The 21563-nt window shown below is 45.2% G+C and overlaps 2 protein-coding genes across 4 annotated transcripts in view; both read left to right on the top strand.

The window, feature by feature from the left end:
• Positions 1–352: 352 nt before the first annotated feature.
• On the top strand, positions 353–14737 carry HTATIP2 (HIV-1 Tat interactive protein 2). 2 transcript variants are annotated; one of them, XM_006046242.3, is made up of 6 exons: positions 353–489; positions 1012–1207; positions 3093–3200; positions 12450–12587; positions 13084–13145; positions 13739–14737. In XM_006046242.3, exons 2-6 carry the CDS (start codon positions 1013–1015, stop codon positions 13962–13964), a joined length of 729 nt encoding a protein of 242 aa, XP_006046304.1. In that variant the 5' UTR covers positions 353–489; position 1012; the 3' UTR covers positions 13965–14737. The 2 variants fall into 2 exon arrangements, with proteins under 2 accessions (XP_006046304.1, XP_006046303.1); XM_006046241.3 differs by lacking the exon at positions 353–489 and adding an exon at positions 496–674.
• A 3735-nt stretch (positions 14738–18472) lies between these two features.
• PRMT3 (protein arginine methyltransferase 3) overlaps positions 18473–21563 on the top strand; it is a 129701-nt gene continuing 126610 nt past the window's right edge. The window contains exons 1-3 of one of the 2 annotated variants that reach the window (XM_025286294.2): positions 18473–18689; positions 18913–19033; positions 20630–20712. In XM_025286294.2, coding sequence (XP_025142079.2) covers positions 18955–19033; positions 20630–20712 — 162 coding nt within the window. In that variant the 5' untranslated portion in view covers positions 18473–18689; positions 18913–18954. The remainder of the gene's footprint in view (positions 18690–18912; positions 19034–20629; positions 20713–21563) is intronic. The other variant, XM_025286293.2, reaches the window with a different exon arrangement.

Below are 21563 nucleotides of genomic sequence, written 5' to 3'. Positions count from 1 at the left end.
TAATCTAGAATGTGGAAAGGCCTGCCAAAGGAGTCAAAGGGGAGAGTCGGAATTTCTGACTTGAGAGGGAAGGGGTGAAGATTGCGCAAATGAATAGACAGTGACATCCAAGAGAGGCAAGGAGCAGACTGGTTTTACTGCTGTTTGGGGGCGGCTGGAAGGGAAGGGTTACGTTTCAATGTTGAATTCAAGATGAAGATGTTTGCAGTTGACATTATAGGTTTTGAAAAGGGTCAAACGCAGGTCAAGGCTACTGGCCGGAGACCTTGGATGCAGGCCAGCTCAGCCCAGAGAGTGAGGAAGAACGCTGGAGAGAGGAGCCCAGAGATCCCCGACATTGAGGTAGAGGTCTGCGAGCTTTCTACACAGATGGGCGCGGCCACGTGCTCAAGGCGCGCCTGGGCCGCACCCTCCGGCCCCCACAGGGCCCCACCCCTCTGGGCGGGGCGAGCAGCGATACCCGGAAGTCACCCGGAAGACGAAGTCCCGGTAGGCTTCGAGCTGGGAGGGGCCCCGCCGAGGCGTGCCAGGGGACGAGGAACTCGGGGCTGAAGGGATGGCCAGATGTCCCGGTGCGCAGCGCTGAGCGCCGCGGCTGCGGCGGGGGTGGCGGCGCTAGTAGCCGCCTTGCTCCTGCTGCAGCCCGAGGACGTGGGGCAGGGGGCCAGCCTCAGGTAACCCCTCCGCTTGGGGGACCGAGGTGGGCTCCGTACCCCCTGTGGTTGGAGGAAGGAGGGGCCAGAGTCGGGGACACGGGCTCCCTGGTAACTGCAATTTGTGGCACCTGGGCGCAGCCCCTGTTCCAGCCCCTTCTGAGGTGTGGATTGGCTCAGGTGCTGGGGAACGGCCAGGGAGCCACGCCCTGCCGGTGACTCTGCACTTTCCCCTGGGCCCCGACTGCGGAGAAGAACCGTACCTTCCTCCAGACCAACCCATCCACCTTGTTCCGGGGGAAGCACGGCCGCCCCTTAAACGTCCCGAGACCAGCACCTGTTAATGTTATTTCTGCAGCATGGCCGAGACAGAAGCCCTGCCGAAGCTTCGGGAAGACTTCAGGATGCAGAATAAATCCGTCTTTATTCTGGGCGCCAGCGGGGAAACCGGCAGAGTGCTCTTGAAAGAAATTCTGGAACAGGGCCTGTTTTCCAAAGTCACGCTGATTGGCCGGAGGAAGCTCACGTTGGACGAGGAAGCTTATAAAAACGTGGTGGGTATTTGCACTGTGACTCAAAAGTGTCCCCGCAGTGTTTCTGCAGGGTGAGGGTATTTTCTGCGGCATGGCTTGCGGTGGCCCCAAGAGGTGTTCGGACTTCCTTATAGCTCAGTTGGTAAAGAATCTGCCTGCAATGCAGGAGATCCCGGTTCAGTTCCTGTGTTGGGAAGATCCCCTGGAGAAGGGAAAGGCTACCCACTCCAGTATTCTTGCCTGGAGAATTCCATGGACTGTATAATCCATGGGGTCGCAAAGAGTCGGACACGACTGATTAACTTTCACTTCACTTCAAGAGGTGTGCAAGTGTGACCACGATTGGTCTATGAGAGGCTTTACTGGAAGCTGGATTGTATGTCCGAGTGGGCTTCCTCCTCACTTGAACAAAGTCCTTCTTTCAGTCCAGACCCCCATAAGGTGGAGCCTAGGTGAAAGGGAGGCCAGGGACGAAGAAAAGAGTCACATTGCCATGGCTTCTAGAGAAAACAGTCCTTGGGCAATTTTCTCAACCCCATTGCTTGTTTTGTTTACCTGTCTACTCCACACTAATGTCAGTGAATCAGAAGATGGTTTGTGGAGTGGGAAACACTTTCTGGCACTGAGAGGTGCGGTTTTTCAGCTGCAAGAATTTGCCCTGCCTGACTTCTCAGGGCTGCAGGCTTGTGTCTGTAAGTTGAATCATCCTTTTCCTGTCACTTACAGTTTCTTGGTTGACCCACTGACACAGCAGATTGCAGTCTGGTGCTAATTCTCTAAATATCTGAAGCTTGATCTTGGTGGAAATTTGTAAAGGGAGTAATTTGTAAACTGTGGTAAATTAAACTGTGGTGTAATTCTGATATCTCCAACTGTTGCCACAGGTTTCACAGGCAGAACATTCCAGTTAACAACTGTCTAACAGATGAATGTCCTTGACTCCTGCAGGTCATTTTGCATATGTTTTTGGTCTCAGGATTTTTCTGTTCCAAATAGACATCTTTGTTCAGACGTAGGCAGGTAATATGTGATCTTCATAGTCTGACTTCATGGGGCATGAAGTCGGACACTTCTGGCCATTAGAAACAAATGGAGTTCTGTGCTTTGATGGTGGAGTTTTGGTGGCACTTCTTTTGGTCAGGCACTTTCTGTAAGCATTCTTTTCTTCAGCATTCGGTACAGTGCCAGGAAAATGCTTTTGAAAGAGAGGGAAAAGCAACATTTTATGTAAACTCCTGGATGATGGGAACTTCTGAAACTTTTCTTTTTTAAATTTCACAGCAAACTTAAGAGGTTAGATGGAGTTTCATGAATGTTCATGAGTGTGAGAATTAGCAAGGGTGCTTATCGAAAGTGCAGTGTTGGCATGAGACCTAGGAATATGGCTTTTTGTCAAGCACCTGCTGCCTGATTGTAATGCTGGTTTAGACTGAAAGAAAGATTATCTTTCACATTTTATTGCTGAAGGAACTGAGGCATATGAATAACTTGGCCAAAATGATTATCATGCCTACCAAGCAGCAAACCTAAGACTCAAACCTAGGTTTTGAGATTCCAGACACCATTTCCTTCCTTGACATTATATCTCATTGGTATTTCTTCTGGTAATATACAGAGAGGTCTTTTATTTTTCCAGAGAGAAAATTATATTTGAACCTGACTTAAGAGAGCTAGATCACCTGTAGTCCAGTTGTGTGTACTGTAGACATTTAAGTACATTGTTGATGTTTAAATTTAGATTTATTGCTTTTTCTGGAAGAAAATGAGCTTGCAAAATGTGATCTTAAGTGAATGGACTCTACTAATATTCTCTCATTTATTCTTTAAATCTAGAGGGGGTATTTTTTTCCTGTTTGTTTTGTTTTAATAACGTCAAGTAATATACAACTATGTCTCTGTTGTCTAGAATCAAGAAGTGGTGGACTTTGAGAAACTGGATGACTATGCTTCTGCCTTTCAAGGTCATGATGTTGGATTCTGTTGCCTGGGTACCACCAGAAAAAAAGCCGGGGCGGTAAGGAAGAAATACACCCTTTTCCCTTTTCTCTTGTCAGTCACGTCAAAGATTCTGTTTTTGCTCCCCCTTTTGCTTTCTATTTGCTGTGCTTAATTAGCACATTAATTAGCTAATATTAGCACTTAACACTTAAGATTCCATGTGCTGCCCTAGTATTTGTTATACTTTGAATAGAACTGATAAATTCATCTTTCCTTCAACATAATCCTTGAGTTCATATCCCATCATAGATATTTCATGGTCTTGCCTTTTGCAAATATTGTGGTCACTCCATCCTCTAACTAAGGTTTGAGTAAAAGTAACTGGCTTATGCTCTTAGCAGTAAGTTTTTTTGTTTCTTTATAAATGTTTTAAATTGATCTCTCTCACTTGAGTGATTTGCTTCAACCTATTTCCATGCAGAGCCTTAAGCTTCTGCGCTAGAACATCAGAACAGAGGCATGATTCAGCTAGCTTCCAGTGATGACTCAGCCTCCAGCGATGATTCAACCCCTGTGGTGATTCAGCCTTAACTGATGAAGAACTGTCTTCACACACATTTTATTTGCTTTTTAATGATAAATTGCATTCTAAATTGTATCGGCCTCTATCTAGAAGTCAAACTTTACTATATAGTTAGAAAGCAAAGCTTACTATGTAGATCCTGGGCAAGTGTTAATGAGTACATCTTATTTAATTTATACCTTGACTATAGTTTATCTCTCTGACAGAATTTACTTGCTGGAGTTAAACATGTCTGTTAATATGCAGGACGACGATGGTCCCATGTGGGCTTACCATAGGTTTATAAACAGGCCCAGGCATCAGAATCATCCAGAGAACACACAGTTAAGAACTATTGATTCATACCAACCAAGAAGTTAGGCTCAAATGTATTTCTCTGGGCTCTCTGGGTGATCCAAAGAATAATTCTATTTATGCTTTCATTAGGGACAAATTTCCAGATTTTCTGTGGTTTTGCCATGTGCACAGAGGAACAGTCTGGTTTTTGAGTTCTTTGCTAAGAAGTGAGGATTATCAAGAAGTTTGACTCTCCCAGGAATTGGCACATCATCTCTCCTGCGAAGGGTCATTTTCCTGCCGAGCAGCTCATGCAGTCTTTTCTGTCCCAGGGACAGTCACAAGCCTTGTGTCCTCTAAAAGCATGGAAAAATTTTTGTTCTAGTACACTGCAGGTTCCACGGTCTCAACTGCCAACCTGACTTTGGTGGTGACTCAGCAAAATAAAAAACACTGCATTAGGCATAGAGCCGTTGATTTTCATGACAGAAGGCAAATCTCATAGGGCTCTCCAGGGGAGAAGGTCTAAATTGTTTTATTGCATTCAAATTGCGTAATGCAATTTTAATCAGGATTTGGGTGTGTTCCCTATCTAGAATATTTTTTGGGGGGAGGGAGTTTTTTCTCCACCCCACAGGCTGCTCAATACCTTTTATTCTCCAAACAGTTTGAAAAGATAAAAGTAACTAATGAGTAAGGAAAAGACTAGTAAACCAAATATATAATCTCAGAAATTAGTTAAGGCATAAATGGTTTAAGATAGTGACAGGAAATAAGCTGACATTTCCTCCAGAAAGTCTTTTTTGTTTTTAATTTGAAAATAATTTAGATTGGATGCAATATGAAGCTTGGAGGCTGTGATAACTTAAGGCAGTTTAAAAGAAGTAACAGTTGACGAGTGGCTAGGTAGTTGTTTGATGGGGGCCTCACCCCACTTGGTATTCTGGTCAGGAACCCTGTTTTTTTTTTTTTTTTAAAAAAAAAGGTCATTGGATGGCTTTTGCAAAGGTGGTGGCTGGCTAAGTGTCATTCTGTAGCTGTTTTGTAACTGAAATAGCCCACATTTTCATCTAGTACCCGGAGTTTCCAGTACAGGAACTTCAAGAAATTCAGGGTTTCTATCTCTAGTGTTGAGGTCATCTGAGTAGCCCACTTATTTCCCGCCGCCCTTCATTGTATTAGTTTGCCAGGGCTATCATAACAAAAAATGATAACCCCCGTCGCTTAAACAACAGGAATTTCCTATCTCCAGTCCTGAAGCCTGCACATCTGAGATTGGGGTATTGACAGTGTTGGTCGCTTTTGAGGGCTGGGAAGGAAGGATGCTTTCCAGGCTTCTCTCTTTGACCTGCAGATGGCTGACTTCTCCCTGTGTCTCTTCTCATGGCGTTTTTCCTACGTACTTGTGTGTGCATGCTAAGTCACTTCAGTCTGTCTGACTCTATGCGACCCTATGGACTATAGCCTGCCAGGCTCCTCGGTCCGTGGGATTCTCCAGGCAAGAATAACTGGAGTGAGTTGCCAGGCCCCTCTCCAAGGGATCTTCCTGACCCAGGGGTCAAACCTGAGTCAATGTCTCCTGCATTAGCAGGTGGGTTCTTTACCACTAGCGCCACTGCCTGTGGCCGTGTTCAAATTTTCCTTTTTATAACAAGACTAGTCGAACTGAATTAAGAACCACCATACTCAGTATGGGGCTTCCCTTGTGGCTCAGACTGTAAAGAATCTGCCTGCAATGCGGGAGACCTGGGTTCAGTCCCTGGGTCAGAAGGGTATAGCTTCCTGGAGGGTGTCCTCTGGAGAAGGGTACAGCTACCCACTCCAGGATTCTTGCCTGCAGAATTCCGTGGATAGAGGAGCCTGGCTGGCTATAGTCCATGGGGTTGCAAGGAGTTGGACATGACTGAGCAACTACTCAGTATGACCTCATCTGAACTAATTACATCTGCAAACAAGGGCACATTAACTGGAGATTAGGCCTTCAACATATGAATTTTGAGGTTGCAACCTCAAATGCAGTCTACCAAGATTTCTACTGACGCTGGTGCTAGGGTCTGTTAGCCCATCTTGAGCTGTTTGCAAAACCATTTCCTTTAGCAGCAGCTGGTGAGATGCTGATCTTCTTTTCACATTCACACGCCATAGTTGTCTAATCAATGCAGGGACTTCATGACCTAATCCAGATGTGTTGTATCAGAGGTTGACTTCATGACCTGGCCCTAATCCAGATGTGTTGTATCTGAAAGCGTGTTTTTAATAGGCTTCTTGGGGGGTTCTGATGCAGCCAACTCTCTTCCTCTTGTTGGGCCTGCTTTCAGGAGGCATTGGGCAGTATTAGTCCGCCTCACCTGTGGGTTTTCCAGGCACTGTTGACCCAGGTGACCTTCACATTGCTTTGGTATGTAACTTACGTGCCAGTGAAGTTTGAAATATCCCTTGAAAACCAGATCTACATTGGCTGTAAGTGAAGTGCAAAAAACTCACAGGTGCCACTGAGAATGGGGCTTTCTCCTTATTAAGAGAAGGATTTGGTTGGTGAGTTTGAGGGGGGTGTTATTGTAGTTTCATCTTTTCATTTATCTCCTCACCAGCTCAGCACAGGATTCCGAAGTCCAGGCTTTTGGAGTCTATCAAATGAACGGTGCCATTAATGTGATTAACACAGCTACTGACATGTTTATTAGGCATCATTGAAGTCTCTGGGCTTCTGATTCTAATAATACACTCTTCTAAACCAGGCGCTTGCACACTGCTGTGGGCCGAATACAGCCTGCCTGTTTTTGAATAGCCCTTGAGCTATGAATGTTTTTATATTTTTAAGTGGTTAAAAATTTTCAAAGAGGAAAAATGTGTCATGACACATGAGGATGTAAGAAATTCAAATTTCTGTATCCATAAATAAAATTTTATTGAAATATTCTCATTACTTTATATATTATTAATGGCTACATTTGCACGATGATGGCAGAGCTGTGTAATTACATTTGTAAATCTGCAAATATTTACTGTCTTATCCTATAGAGGGAAAGTTTGCCAGCCCCTGTTGTCACCTCTACTGTTTTCTTTGATGTCTAGAAGGGGACTTGTGAAGTGGTAAGGTCCCAGATGGTTCAGGGAACCCAGATTATAGGCTCTGTTTGGATACCGAGTGGCTATGGGGCCTTGGGTATGCCAGTTAGCTCCTGTGGACCACAGCCTCCTTGTCTGTGCTGAGAGGGAGGTGACCACTGCAGCTCCTTTGGCCTGCAAAATTCTTTGACTTTTAAAACACAGAGAAAAGAGTGCCCCGAATGGAAAAAAAAAATGTATGAGAACATGGAGATTGACTCAGGAATCTCTGTAAGATTTTGTTTTTCTCTCCAGAGCTCCTTCGCTCACCAAGACCTTGCTTCCTACTCTGTACATGAAGTACAGATGTGCTCTCCAGGACAGGAACAAATGGGGTCTCAGGTCCTACTGTCCACTGTTGGTCAGCATCTCTTTGTTTTCTAGTCTAATTTGTAGGGTTGGATTGAAAAGGGAGTGGAGGAGAAAGAATCTGAAACAGAAATATGGCCAAGTGGGACCCTTTGCGGGATGATAGATCCTCCTTTCTTGGAAAAGATTCTTCTTGACCTTGCGTCATTCCCTCTGCTTGCTTGTCGTATCAGTCAGAATTGAAATACTGTGTCAGGATGAATTATTCCTAAGGCACAGTGTTCCCAGTGTGCAGGCGTTGGCAGATTAGAAAGAATACTTAGTAGCTTTGGATTGTCATAAGATTTAAAGAGTAATTAGAGAATTTGTCTCCTTAGATGTTTGTGGAGCTCACAAAGCTCTCTCTGCTGTGTCATTTAAGTATATTGTGTTTATTCTTTTGAGCAGGTACTGGAAAAGGCAATTTATAGTGGCAATTTATTTAATCAATTCCTTTTTCTAGAAGGACTCTGATTCCTCTCTTAGGGTAAAACACACCGACTGTGGATCGTAAAGACACAATAATATAATGGACTTAATGCTCTCAGAAGAGACGTCTTTTTTTTCCTGCTATATGGTTAGGGAAACTAAATGTGATTTTTCTGAAAATTGTGTTTCTGGGATATGGAGTAGCGTGTTTTGGTTTCTTTTTCTATTGCTTTTTTATTTGAGTTGCTAGAGAACAAGAAAGGGTGTTAATAATTAGATTTTAAAGATAGCTCCCTTCGGTCTATAAACAGCATCTTCCTCACTCCAGAGAAAACCAGTTGTGTGTCGGTGTCTCTGACTCCGTCGCTGGGATCCGCGTTTAGTTTGGTTTCCAAGTCCTTGAAAGCCGTTGACCCCTTTGCTTTTGAGTTTCATTCACCAGCTAAAAGGCCACGCATCAGGGTGGGGGAAGTGAAATTCAAAGTTTGTGGGCTTGGAAAAGAGCGTATTTATAATCAGCTTGAGGGCTCAGAGGATTTGTGAAATCGTTTTGGATTAACAGCCATTGATTGCTAATAAAACAGTATTTCGCTTTGTCCAGAGAACAGCGGTGGAGAAAGGTATGGGCACCTTGTCAACAGGGCCCATTGAGCAGGGCTGATGGGCCAAGCGTGGGGGTCGCAGCAGCAGCGTGGGTGCTCGTCCCGCAAGGCGCCCTTGTCAGCCCTTCGCCAGGCGGGTGACAGGAGGGACGCCAGAGGCTGATGGCTGGGGTGCTATTGATGTGCCTTAGCTGACTAATCAGATTGAAAAAAGTCCCATGGTATTTATGTCACTTTAATTTTCATCAAACAATCGGAGACGACAGGACTCTATTAAGGAGAGGTTGATCCAGAACTAAAGCCAAATAAATTGGGGTCTCAGTTTAATCAAATTATCCCTTTACTGGCCCTGGATTAAGTGAGAGGCACGGCGTCGGTCTAGAGCCTTGTGATTGGCTGAAGCTTTCCCTTATTTTTAAAGATGCTGATGAAAGAAGAAACGTTTTTTAACAGATAGTTCTAATAATCCTTCTAAGAAATAGTGCTAAACCAGCAGCAGCAACAAAAAGGAATTTCACTAGTCACCAATGTAATTTTATTGGTAATCGAGGACCTGTTACCAAAATCAGAGTTCTGCTGAATTGGAGTGAGGGGAAGAAAATAGATATGGAAGAGAAGTAGAGTGTTTTCGAATTTTTTGGTGTCATTTTGGGTAGTTCTTGGCACATTTTCAGCACATATAAAATCTCAATTCAGAGAATGGCTCAGAGGAGATCCGTCCCATCCCACTCTCAGAGTGTGCTGAGTATTAAAGTGAGTGTGCTGCACACCCATCAAGAAAAGCAGCAAGAGGGAACTGCGATCAGTGTGTAGGATGGGTCTTCGAGTCCAGTATTAGGATTGAATCTCAAAGTCTACAGCACAAAAGGAGATGGGGATGATACCTGGCTAAGAGTGAAGGTTATATCATCTAAAAAAAGGAAAGGCAAAGGAACAACAGATGTGTCCTGCAGGTCGTGGACATAGTCAAAGATTCTCTGTGGGGAGTGATGAGAAGAGAGGACAAAACAGGATTCTGGGGTAACAATGATGCTCTGTTTCAGGGTCTGGGAGCTGGTTGCAGAAGATATTTAGCTTATGAACACTTTATAGCCAGTCCTATACTGAGAATATGTTTTCTTTTATGATCTACTGCCATACAAAGTCTGGAAAGTTCGCTTGGGCCCCTTGTTTTAGAATTGAATTCTGTATTAGTTTCCTATTGCTGCTGTAACAAATTCCCTCAAAGTTAGTGGCTTAAAACAGTGTAAATTTATCATCTTCTGGTTAGCAGGCTGATGTGGATTTTGCTGAGATAAAATCAAGGTGTTGACAGGGCTGCATTCTCTTCTGCAGGCTCTAGGGGAGAATCCATTTCTTTACCGTTTCTGGCTCTAGAGGCTGCGGGGGTTCATGGTCCCTTCCTCTATCTTTAAGGCCAGCAATGGGGGATCTAGTGCCCCTCACACTGCCTGACTCCAACCTCCTTTTCTGCTACCCTTTTCCACCATAAGGACTCTTGTGATTACGTTGGGTCCACTTGGATAATACAGAATAACCTTTTTCAGCGTCAAGGTTGTTGTTACTGAATGTTGTTGTTCAGGCGCTAAGTCGTGTCCGACTCTCTGCGACCCCATCAAACTGTGGAAAATTCTTAAAGAGATGGGAATACCAGGCCACCTTCCATATCTCCTGAGAATCCTGTATACAGGTCAACAGTTAGAACCGGACATGGAACAAAGGACTGTTTCAGAATTGGGAAAGGAGTACCTCAAGCCTGTGTATTGTCGCCCCACTTATTTGATTTATATGCAGAATAAATCATGCAAAAGCCCAGGCTGGGGTGAATAACAAGCTGGAATCAAGATTGCTGGGAGAAACATCAACAACCTCAGATACACAGATGATACCACTTTAATGGCAGAAAGTGAAGAGGAACTAGAGGGCCTCTTGATGAGGGTGAAAGAGGACACTGAAAAAGCTGGTTAGCAGCCGTAAGTCCACCTGCACCCTTCATTCACCTTGGCCATGCAGGCTCGAGCACAGTCACAGGTGTGGGGATTAGGATGTGGGCATCTTTGAGGGGCCAGTATTCTGCCTGCCACAACAATGGATTAGTCCTGTCATTAGCTGGGGATGGTGTGAGGTAAGAAGGAACATGGGTACAAGTGGGAAGCCCTGCTTAGAGAGTTGGGAATTTGCATCCTGCTCTCAGCTCTCTCCCTTATTAGCCGGGAGTTCTTGGATTGCTGGACCTTGTGGTCGGTCACATCTCCACAGTGAGGGGGTTGGCTGTGATGTTTCCAAAAGTGCCTTCTATCTATCCTATGAAAGATACATACATTTAGGGTCAAAAACTACGAGAGGGCAGATTTTTTAAAATTTATTTATTCTTAATTGAAGGATAACTGCTTGTTGTCAAGCATCAACAAGAATCAACCTTAGGTACACCCATGTGCCCTCCCTCCCAAACCTCCCTCCCATATCTCTCCCCGTCCCATCCCTGTAAATGGTTACAGAGACCCTATTTGAGCAGATTTTTAATTAAAAACAAACAAAAAAAAATCACTGGGACAGTAATCCAGCCTTCAGATTTGGAATCTTCCTTATGTGTAACCTCATTATATAATTGTGGGTACTTGTGAAGTTCAACTTCAGTGGACTTTAGACTTCCTTTCAGCTGTCCTGAATTTGAAGATGCCTGGCTTTGTGGTGGTCCCAAGAAGCTATTACATGGAATTCTCTTTTCTGGATACAGGCATATGTCCTTCAGTTAGACCCTAAAAATAAAAATGAATCTGTATTCTCTTGTTTACACCATCCTCTCCCCTCCTCCTTTGATTGCCTCTTATTTTTTTCCTAGTTGGATTTGCCTTTTTTCTGCTTTCACTGGACTTTTATTCATTCCAATATTTTTGGAGCCCCTACCATGTACTGGGCGTGTACAGATGCTGAGATGTGAACTAAGAAAGACCCAACTGCTGCCCTCACTGGACTGAGTCTAGATCAGGGGTCTCCCAACATTCTTAATTATATGTTGTTGTTTATTCAGCTTTTTTGTGACTCCATGGACTGTAGGCTACTAGGCTCCTCTGTCCATGGAATTTCCCAAGAAAGAATACTGGAGCATGTTGTCATTGCCTTCTCCAGGAGATCTTCCCAGCCCAGGGATCGAACCCATGTCTCCTGCCTGTCAGGTAGATTCTTTAACACTGAGCCACCTGGGAAACCCCCTTGATTATACACCTGTCAGTAAAAAATTTGCAGATGTACTCCTTACTAACATGTAAAGTGAAAGTGAAGTCGCTCAGTCATGTCCGACTCTTTGCGACCCCATGGACTGCAGCCTATCAGGCTCCTCCATCCATGGGATTTTCCAGGCAAGAGTGCTGGAGTGGATTGCCATTTCCTTCTCCGGGGAATCTTCTCGACCCAGGAATCGAACCAGGGTCTCCCGCATTGCAGGCAAATGCTTTACCGTCTGAGCCACCAGGGAAGTAATGTATGTTGTAAAACATACATAAAAGTTGGAAGTTAAATAGACTTCATTCTCATAGTGGATAGTGTTGGCAGCCATTCTTCTGAGACACTACCATGTTAAAGTTAACACTGAAAAAAACAGAGAAGACAGGAGGAGGGTGGTAAGGTTGTAAGTGACTAAAGACACAGAAACATGAGGCTAAACACCGTTTCCAAGCCTGATGATATTATCGTTCCTTTTGTTCGTTGCAGATTTGCTCGGTGTCTGTGTTTCAGTGTCACTGTCCTTGTTTTTTCATCACAGGCTGGCCTTGCTACCGAAGCTGGAACATCCATCCTGAGTGACATATCGGAGCCCTTCCCGGGGTCTGAGCCTGACGTTCATGTTTTACTCTGATTCATTTTGCTTGGATCCCCTCCCCTCCCCACCGCTGACTGCTTACCTGCCACCCAAGCTGAGGAGTAATTTTTAAGATGAACTCACAGCTGTTTGGAAATAACTCATTCTTTTTGCCCTTAGGAGGGATTTGTCCGTGTTGATCGTGATTATGTCCTGAAGTCTGCAGAGCTGGCGAAGTCTGGAGGGTGCAAGCATTTCAACTTGCTTTCCTCTAAGGGAGCTGATAAGTCAAGCAATTTTTTATATCTGCAAGTCAAGGTTTGTGCATGTTTCTGTCTTTTATGTACTTTGGGGAACCCTGGCTTTTTGGCAGTAATAATATAAAATGCTAGGTAATACCAAAATGCATTAAATGCATTATGTTATGCATTTTTTATAGCTGCAGGGACTGCTCTTTTGCAGGGTTATATTTAGTAATCAAGAGTGATTTGAAAGATAATTTCCCGTGTCTTCCCCTTTGTTGATTATCTGGTAAGCATGAAATGAAATGTTGCCATCTCTGGTATTAAAGATGCTCAGAACCCTAGCATTAGAAGAGACTTTGAGATAGTTTGGCACATCTTTTTTCATTTTCTACTGCACGTCATCTCTTCCTTCACTCTCCAGACTCTAGAATCTAAAACTCTGGAAGAGGATATTTACAAATATTGAGACCTGCAGAAGCAGATTGTCTTCAAAACCCCAAGTTACTCTTGTTGTTAGCATTACAGCAAGTCGGTCTTGATTACATACTAAACGTGTCTTTTGCTAACAGGGGGAAGTGGAAGCTAGAGTTGAAGAGTTAAAATTTGATCGTTATTCCATATTTAGGCCTGGGTAAGTATTCCTTCTGCCTAGGAGTACCCCTTTAAGTTGGTTATTCTCTAGGAGCTGGTTTTTCATTTGAAGAGACTGACAAATAAGATATCTATGATGTGAATAGAAGTTGTATGGAGGGAGAGCACTTCCTCGAAGAACCCAGCTTTGGGCTTTCAAGAAAGGGGTAGATGCCACGTTGTTGTTGCCACGTGCAGAATAGTCTGGAATTTCTTGGGTAGCGTTTGCTGCCTTCTTCAGAATCCTCTTCATGCCCAAATAAGGCTGTTTTCATGCTGGATTGGTGTTTGGGCTGTCCTAACAGAGTAACACCACAGAATGGGAGGTTACCAGTCCAAGATCAAGGTACCATCAGGTTTGGTGTTGGGTGACGTCACACTGGGGATTAGGGCTTTATCATGAATTTGGGGAGACACAGTTCAATTAACATCCTGTATGGTCTGAGACTCCGGGAAATAGGGGAGGAAGGGGAAGCCTGGTGTGCTGCAGGCCATGGGGTCGCAAAGAGTTGGACACGACTTAGTGACAGCAACAACAACAATGGTCTGAGTGCAATTTACCATCTCTTCCCCTGCTTTTCTTTTTCTCTTTAGAGTTCTCTTATGTGATAGGCAGGAATCTCGCCCAGGTGAATGGCTGGTTAGGAAGTTCTTTGGCTCCTTACCAGAATCTTGGGCCAGTGGGCACTCTGTGCCAGTGATAACTGTGGTCAGAGCAATGCTGAACAACGTGGTGAGACCAAGTGACAAGAAGAAGGAACTGCTGGATAACAAGGCCATCCATGACCTGGGGAAAGCTGATGACTCTCTCAAGCCATGACCACACTGGAGAAATGTTTTTTGTTTGTTTTTTTTTTATTGTCAGATTCAACACCTACCAGCTAATTGGTAATTTCAGAGTCTAAAAATAATGTGCTTTGACTATGGTTTTCAGTTTTTGTCCAGTCAAAAAATTATTGTGCTCTGCCTTAGTGTTTTAGAACCTGGGGCTTACCTCGTGGCTCAGATGGTAAAGAACCTGCTTGCAATGTGGGAGACCCAGGTTCAGTCCTTGGGTGGTGAAGATCCCTGGAGAAAGGAATGGCTACCCACTCCAGTATTCTTGCCTAGAGAATTCCAAGGACAGAGGAACCTAGCGGGCTACAGTCCATGGGGTTGCAAAAAGTCAGACATGACTGAGCAACTAACATTTGCTTGCTTGTACATAAGTAGACATCACCTGGGTAGCCTTTCAAAAATAGAGATCCACCAGCTCTCTGGTGGCCTAGTGTCTGATATTCTGCACAGAAATAAGGGGTTCATAAGGAGGGCCTGAGTCAGAATTTTCTGACTCAGAACTTTTGCGTTATGGGCACAGGAATCTGTTGTTGAAGCTTAATGTTCTGATGCTGCTGGCACAGAGGCCAGCTTTGAAATGCTTTTCTGCAGAGTCACAGCAGCAGTGCACACTTTATGTATCATGCAGATGAGTTCTGAACTAAAATTGTTTACATTTGTGTCTCTGAGTTACCCCGTGCTGACTGCATGTTCAATGTGTAAGTGAATATTGTGCCTTACTACTTCTTTTGGATATATAATAAAAGTTACTATGTAGCTGAGCTTATATAATTCATGGGAGAATTAAATAGAATAATTAGTATGAATGGATAAGTCGTGGGTGCCCTTAGATTGTTAGAAAATGCCCAGGTTTCATTCGGAATATGCAGTGCGTTGACCAGTGGGGTGATAGAATAGCAGCTAATATTTATCAGGGGATTGCTAAATGCCAACCTTTATACATGCTGTCTGTCCTTTAACCCTCCAAGCAATCCTTATAATTCACATCATCCCCATATCTCAGATGGGGAAACTGAGGCTCACTGTGGCTAAGTGCCTTGCCCAAAGGCCCAAAGCTAAAGCCAGGAAATAGAACCAGGATTCTAACCCAAGTCAGCCTGAATCCATAGCTTCTGTTTTCAGCCACTCGGCAAGAGGGTCCAGTGTCCGTGTATTTCCAGGAAATTCCACCTAGTTGTTACTGGATCAGTACATGCCATGGATGCATAAGATAGAAATATTTGGGTTTCTGTATTGGTCTAGGATTTCTCTAATGATTAACCACAAAATGTTCACATAGCCAGTTAACATGTCTCAAAGTGCTTCACTTTAAAAACTATGGAGAAGGAAAGGAAGATGCAGAAGGAAAGGTCAGAGTCAAGAGGAGCACACATCATGGGGCAAAGGATAGCAGTGAAATTCGTCCTAACTTCTGTGCTGGGGGAAGCCAAGTAGTGAATCTCAAGCTTCAGTGGACGCCAGAAGATAAACAGGCTATCCCCTTTAATGGGTGTGTGTGTGTTGTGCTCATTTGCTCAATCATGTTGGACTCTTTGCGACCCCACGGACTGTAGCCCGCCAGGCTCCTCTGTCCACAGGGATTCTCCAGGCCAGAATATTCAAGTGGGTTGCCATGCCCTCCTCCAGGGGATCTTCCCAACCCAGGGATGGAACCTAGGTCTCCCGCAATGCAGGTGGATTCTTTACCATTTGATCCATAAGGGAAGTGTGCACGCATGCGTGCATGTGTCTGTCTGTCTTAAGAGGGTATTGGACATTCCCAATGTCAGTCATCTAGGAAAGAGGCATATCTTAGGATGGGATAAGCCCAATGTCAATCATCTGGGAAAGAGGCATATTTTAGGATGAGATAAGATTTTGGAATGTGGCCTTTAAGAAGGAGGTAGAACATCTTCCTTCTTCATGGAGGGTGGGGTTCTTTTGGGGCTGAACTCTTGAAGAGTCTGTGTGGGTGATAACAAGCATGGGCTGCAAGAAGTGTGGCGTGAAGTGAGAGGACCCCACGAGGATATCTTAGGCTGGTGGGCTCTAAAAGCAGCTATACCCAGTGCCCAGTTTTAAATTATTCTGTTTGTTATTTCCTTACCCACAAACCTTCTGTCGGGTCTTCAACATTCTATTCTGATCTCAGTAGTGAAGCGGGGTGATGGGAGAGGGTCTGTGTTTTATCTTTGGAGTAAAGAAAAAAGCTGCTCCCTGCTAAGCCCAGCATTGTGGTGACAGATAAACTTCTGACCCTATCACCCCTCTAGACTGGATGTTATTTTGATTACTGTTAACATGGAGTTGTTCAGTCTCTTATGTTGTTCATGTCCGACTCTTATGCAACTCCATGGACTGTAGCCTGCCAGGCTCCTCTGTTGATGGGATTTTCCGCAAGAATACTGGAATGGGTTGCCATTTCCTTCTGCAGGGGGTCTTCCCAATCCAGGGATCAAACCTGTGGCTCCACTGAGCTACCTGGGGTGTTAATGGGATTTAGCACATTTTCCTCCAAATGTTACGCGGACAGGGAAAAGATAAGCCTTGCTGGAGAGTGTGTTGGAAGGATGAAGGAAAAAGCTGAATGAGCCCAGGTAACAAATGACTTTGAATTCATTAGTTCATTCAATAATATGTGGCACTCCTATGTGCCACTGGACATGTAGGCAGTGGGTTTACCACAGTAAACAGTAAACAGTGAACAGTAAGTCTAACCTAGTGGAGCCAGCAGATGGTCTGGCAGTATCCTACAACATGGGCTTCCCTGGTAGCTCAGCTGGTAAAGAATCCACCTGCAATGCAGGAGACCCTGGTTTGATTTGTGGGTCAGGAAGATCCCCTGGAGAAGGGATAGGCCACTCCAGTTTTCTTGGGCTTCTCTGCTGGCTCAGATGGTAAAAAAAATCTGCCTGCAATGCCAGAGACCTGGGTTCAATCCCTGGGTTTGGAAGATCCCCTAGAGAAGGGAATGGCAACGCACTCCAGTATTCCTGCCTGGATAATTCCATGGACAGAGGAGCCTGGCGGGCTATAGTCCATTGGGGTTTGCAAAGAGCTGGACACGACTGAGCGACTAAGCACAGCAGAGTGGCACATCCTGATATAAGGGGACCTCAAAACTAGTATTTGATAGATTCTGTCCCCTATGGGTTACAGTAAAAGGAGTAAACTTCAGAAGAGTGTAGCAATAATACAAGGAATTCTCATTAAGGAATTTTTTTTATTCACTCAGCAAATTTATTGAATACCTACTATAAGTTAGGCCACATATTATGTGCCAGAGAAATGAAAGTAGAGACATGGCCCTTCCCTCATGCTCAAACAGTACTGTGGCTAAAGACTGAAAGAAGAAAGGAAAAAGGGCTTCCCAGGTGGCGCTAGTGGTAAAGAACCCACCTGCAATGTAGGAGACAAGGGTTCGATCCCTGGGTCTGGAATATCCCCCGGAGAAAGAAACGGCAACCCACTCCAGTATTCTTGCCTGAAGAATCCCATGGACAGAGGAACCTGGTGGGCTACAGTCCATGGGGTCGCAAAGAGTCGGAGGCGACTGAAGAGACAGCACACACGCAGGTGCTAAGAAACTGGAGGCTGCTAGATTAACAATGGAAACTACTTTAGAAAAATGGTCTGAGGAGACTTGCTTGCGAAGACAAAAAGTACCTCCCAGGTGGGAAAATGGGTGGCACCAGATGAAAGGCTGGAGTGAAAGTTTAGTCGCTCAGTCGTGTTGGATTGTAGACTACCAGGCTCCTCCGTCTACAGGATTTTCCAGGCAAGAGTACTGGAGTGCGTTGCCATTTCCTTCTCCAGAGGATCTTCCCAACTGAGGGATCGAACCCAGGTCTCTCACATTGTAGGCAGACTCTTTACCATCTGAGCCACCAGGGAAGTCCCTGGAGAGCAGGGCCCAAGGAGGAGGCATGAGTTGAGATGTTAGATAAAATAAGAGCCTGGCAGGCCATAGCAGTCAGTTTAACTGGATAAATTTGTGGCAAGCCCAGTGCTAAACATCTGGTACTAGAACTTGGGACATATACTTCAAAGACAAAACTGCTTAAAACAGCCCTTCAGGCTTTGGCCCCTGGTACATTCCATTCAGTGGTCTCTGCAGTTCCCTTCCCCCAGTCGCACCCCAGAGGCGCCTCGGGCCCCGAGCCAGGGCGGAGTCCCAGGCTCTCGCCTGTGCTTGACCTTCTCCGCCACCAGAGGGCGCTGCAAGCAGCTCGTCCTCCACTAGCTGCTCTTCCCTCGAATAAGGAGTGGACTAGGGGAGCGAGGCGGGCCGCGGAGCCGCTGTTGGCTCTGGGCTGTAGGCGAGGGCGTCAACGCTAATGTCTGCCGCAGCCCGAGGAGAACACAAAAAGTACGTACAAGCTGCAAGGCCCAGCCCAGGCTTCCACGCACATTCGGCGCGCGCTGCTCCCACCCTGCCTTGAGGGGGCGGAGCCCCGCCCACCCCAGCTCACGCGAACGACGCCGCGCCCCTGAGGCCCGGAAGCTCTCGCGAGCCGGCGCGCGCGCTCTCGCGTTTCCGTCCACGAGGTTTCCTCGAGGTTTCCCCGAGCAACGGCGCCGCTGGGCGCTCACGTTGCTTCCGGGATTCCCGGACTGGCGTTGCTCTGAGGCGGCTACGCGCGCGCTGCTCCGGCCGTTACCCGCCCCGAGGCGCGCTGGTCTCCCGGGGCGGCCTCAGCCATGTGCTCGTTAGCGTCAGGCGCTGCCGGTGGGTACCCCGACCCCTCAGCGCGCAGGCCGCGCCGCCGTGGGGCCAGTGAGAGCCCCCTTTTCCCTCTGTGTCCCTGTTGGGGCGGAGGGGCCCAGCGGAGAGGGACGGGGAGGTGCGCGGGGGGAGGGCCGGCCGGGCCCAAAGCCTTCTCCCCTCCCTGCCCCTCGTGCGCCCGTTTAGCACTGGTGTCCGAGGCCGTCTGACCGTTTGCGTGTGCTAGGCGCCGCGGAGGAGGACCCGCCAGGCCTGTCAGACAGCGGAGATGAAGCCAGCTGGGAGGATGAGGACGACGCGGATCTCCCGCACTCCGAGCAGCAGACCCCCTGCCTGTTCTGTGACAGGTTCGTCCATCTCAGCGCCAGGCTAAAGCCCAGGGTGGCCGAGCCACGTGGGTTTTCGTGGCCGGTTCAGCTGGAGTCTGTAACCCAAGTGGCTGCCCTGGAAATGTGGAACCCATGTTTGGGAGTGAGGGTTTGTCCAGAGGGAGGAGCCATGAACTGGAAGCCAGGTTACACTATTGGTCTTCGACGGGCCTTAGTTTCCCCTTGTGTAAAAAGTGTTCTGGACTGGATCTGTGGTTCCCTGGTCTGGTTGTCACCTAAAATACTTAAGAAAAAGAATAACAGATGCTAAAATTTGCACCTCCGCCCTTCTAAATCAGGGTTAGTGTCTAGGAATCTGCTTTTTAACAAAGACACTGTCCGAAGGGATTCTAAAGAGTAACAAGGGAGTCACTAAACTAGATTAATCCCTCAGAATCCTTCCAGCTCTCCCTTTCTATATTTGTTTGACAAGTAGAAAGTTTTTCAGGTGTAAATAGTTCCATTTGAACCATTTAAAGAATCACCTTTGTTATAGGATCCCCACCTGTTGAAGGTTAAGGAAATTGATGCCTTTTTCGCTTTGAGAGAAAGACATTGCAATACCAGTAACTTGTTCAGAGTTGCAGAGCTGTGGTTTGTCTTATATCCAAAACTGTTCTTTCCATTTAAAATTCTGCCTCTTCATCTCAACAGACTTTGACTTTGGCTGCTTCTCTGGGCAAGTGGAGATCAAAGAGGACTGATTGCCATTGACTAGTATTACTTGAGTAAACATTTTACTAGTTCCCCCTGAGTTTGGGTATGCTGCTGATTGATGGTATATTAGCTTCTCTTGATTTCCTCAGTTTCCACGTGTAGCCTCATTTGGATAAATAAGGGATGTGTGCATATACTCTAGTCACAAAATAATATTTATTGAGTATCAGGGAGGTGCTTCTTTGTGGTAGGCTTCGTAAATACTACAAAAATAACCTGTCTTGGTAAATGTTTATTTAAAACTGCTGCCTATGTGCTAAGCATAAAGATGTGTCTCTCTTGTAAATTCCTAACTTATTGTGCATCCTTCAGATTTGCAGATAACATAATAAAGAAGCGTGGGCCTCCCAGTGTCTGTAATGCAAATCCTTGTGGAGCACGATAAGACCACTTTTTAAAATATTGCATTTTGGAAATGTGCCAGTTATAAAATTACATTTTATGCTTTATTTCTAAAAGATGTTTGAGCTGTGCCAGTTCACAGCCTCTGAAAACGAGAGTTGATACTTTGAGGAAAAAAGAGTCTTACATGGGGAATGTTCATGTCTTGAGAGAGAGAGATTATCAAAGGGATTTCTCTCTCTCAAAAGCTTTGTGATAAATTCATTGCTATTGTTTGGCAAGTTAATCTTGACTTTTAAAGGATAGTTTGTTTTAGGTGTAAAGTGGAACTCAGAAGTACTAATTCCCTTTAGAAGTGCTGGGATCCTCTTTACAGGTGGTTTTTATTATTATTAATTGGAAGTAAAACTGGAAACTTATAGAGTGAGGGGGAAAAATTTATATCTGATTAAGTATGAAATCAATACTGAGAGTTGTTAGGGGACTATTCCATGAAGCTATTGCTTGGTTTTTCAGGTTATTTACATCTGCTGAAGAAACATTTTCACACTGTAAGTTGGAGCATCAATTTAGTATTGATAACATGGTTCATAAACATGGTAAGTATTTTTTAGAATAAAGAAAATTTTATAATGAAATTCAAATTCAAACTTTGTTTTTCCACATTTCTTCTTTTTCTATGCAAGTCTAATAGAGTGAAACATATAGTAACAGTTTATGAAAATAAGGTGTTTTTGGCAAGTGGCTTTTGAGGAAAGATTAATAAGTCATTCTTCTAGATAAGAGTCACTCTTTTTAAGCTTAAATTGGCTTCACAGCTAAAAAGGAAAAAAAACACCCTTGGCACGTGATTGCCTTTTAATCATTTTAAGAGAAGGGGGGAATATTAGAATTAGGGAGAATAAGGGTAAAGGTGGACTTTGGAAAAGGAGGCAGATCATTATGAAAAAAGACAACTTACCAGCTCAGAGCATAACATAGACTTCAGGGCATAGAAGATTGAGTTTTATAAGGAGTTCGATAAGAGAGTATGGAAGTAGGGAGTGATAAAGTTAAGGTGGTAGCCAGAGGTTCAGATGATGATTCTGTTCTAACTTGGATCTGCTGTTGCTGTTAAGTCGCTTCAGCCGTGTCCGACTCTGTGCGACCCCATAGATGGCAGCCCACCAGGCTCCCCTGTCCCTGGGATCCTCCAGGCAAGAATACTGGAGTGGGTTGCCATTTCCTTCTCCAATGCATGAAGGTGAAAAGTGAAAGTGAAGTCGCTCAGTCATGTCCGACTCTTGAGTGACCCCATGGACTGCAGCCTACCGGGCTCCTCCATCCATGGGATTTTCCAGGCAAGAGTACTAGACATACTTAAAGCCTTCTACTTTAAATAAATATTGAAGAGCTACAGTATGGTACTAAAATTAATTCAGTAGAGAATTGACTTTTTGGTCCCTGTATT

The sequence above is a fragment of the Bubalus bubalis genome, chromosome 5, assembly GCF_019923935.1.
Source record: "Bubalus bubalis isolate 160015118507 breed Murrah chromosome 5, NDDB_SH_1, whole genome shotgun sequence".
Taxonomy (NCBI): Eukaryota; Metazoa; Chordata; class Mammalia; order Artiodactyla; family Bovidae; genus Bubalus; species Bubalus bubalis.
The sequence above is the reverse complement of the archived record's forward strand: the minus strand, read 5'-3'. Positions and strand labels throughout refer to the sequence as shown.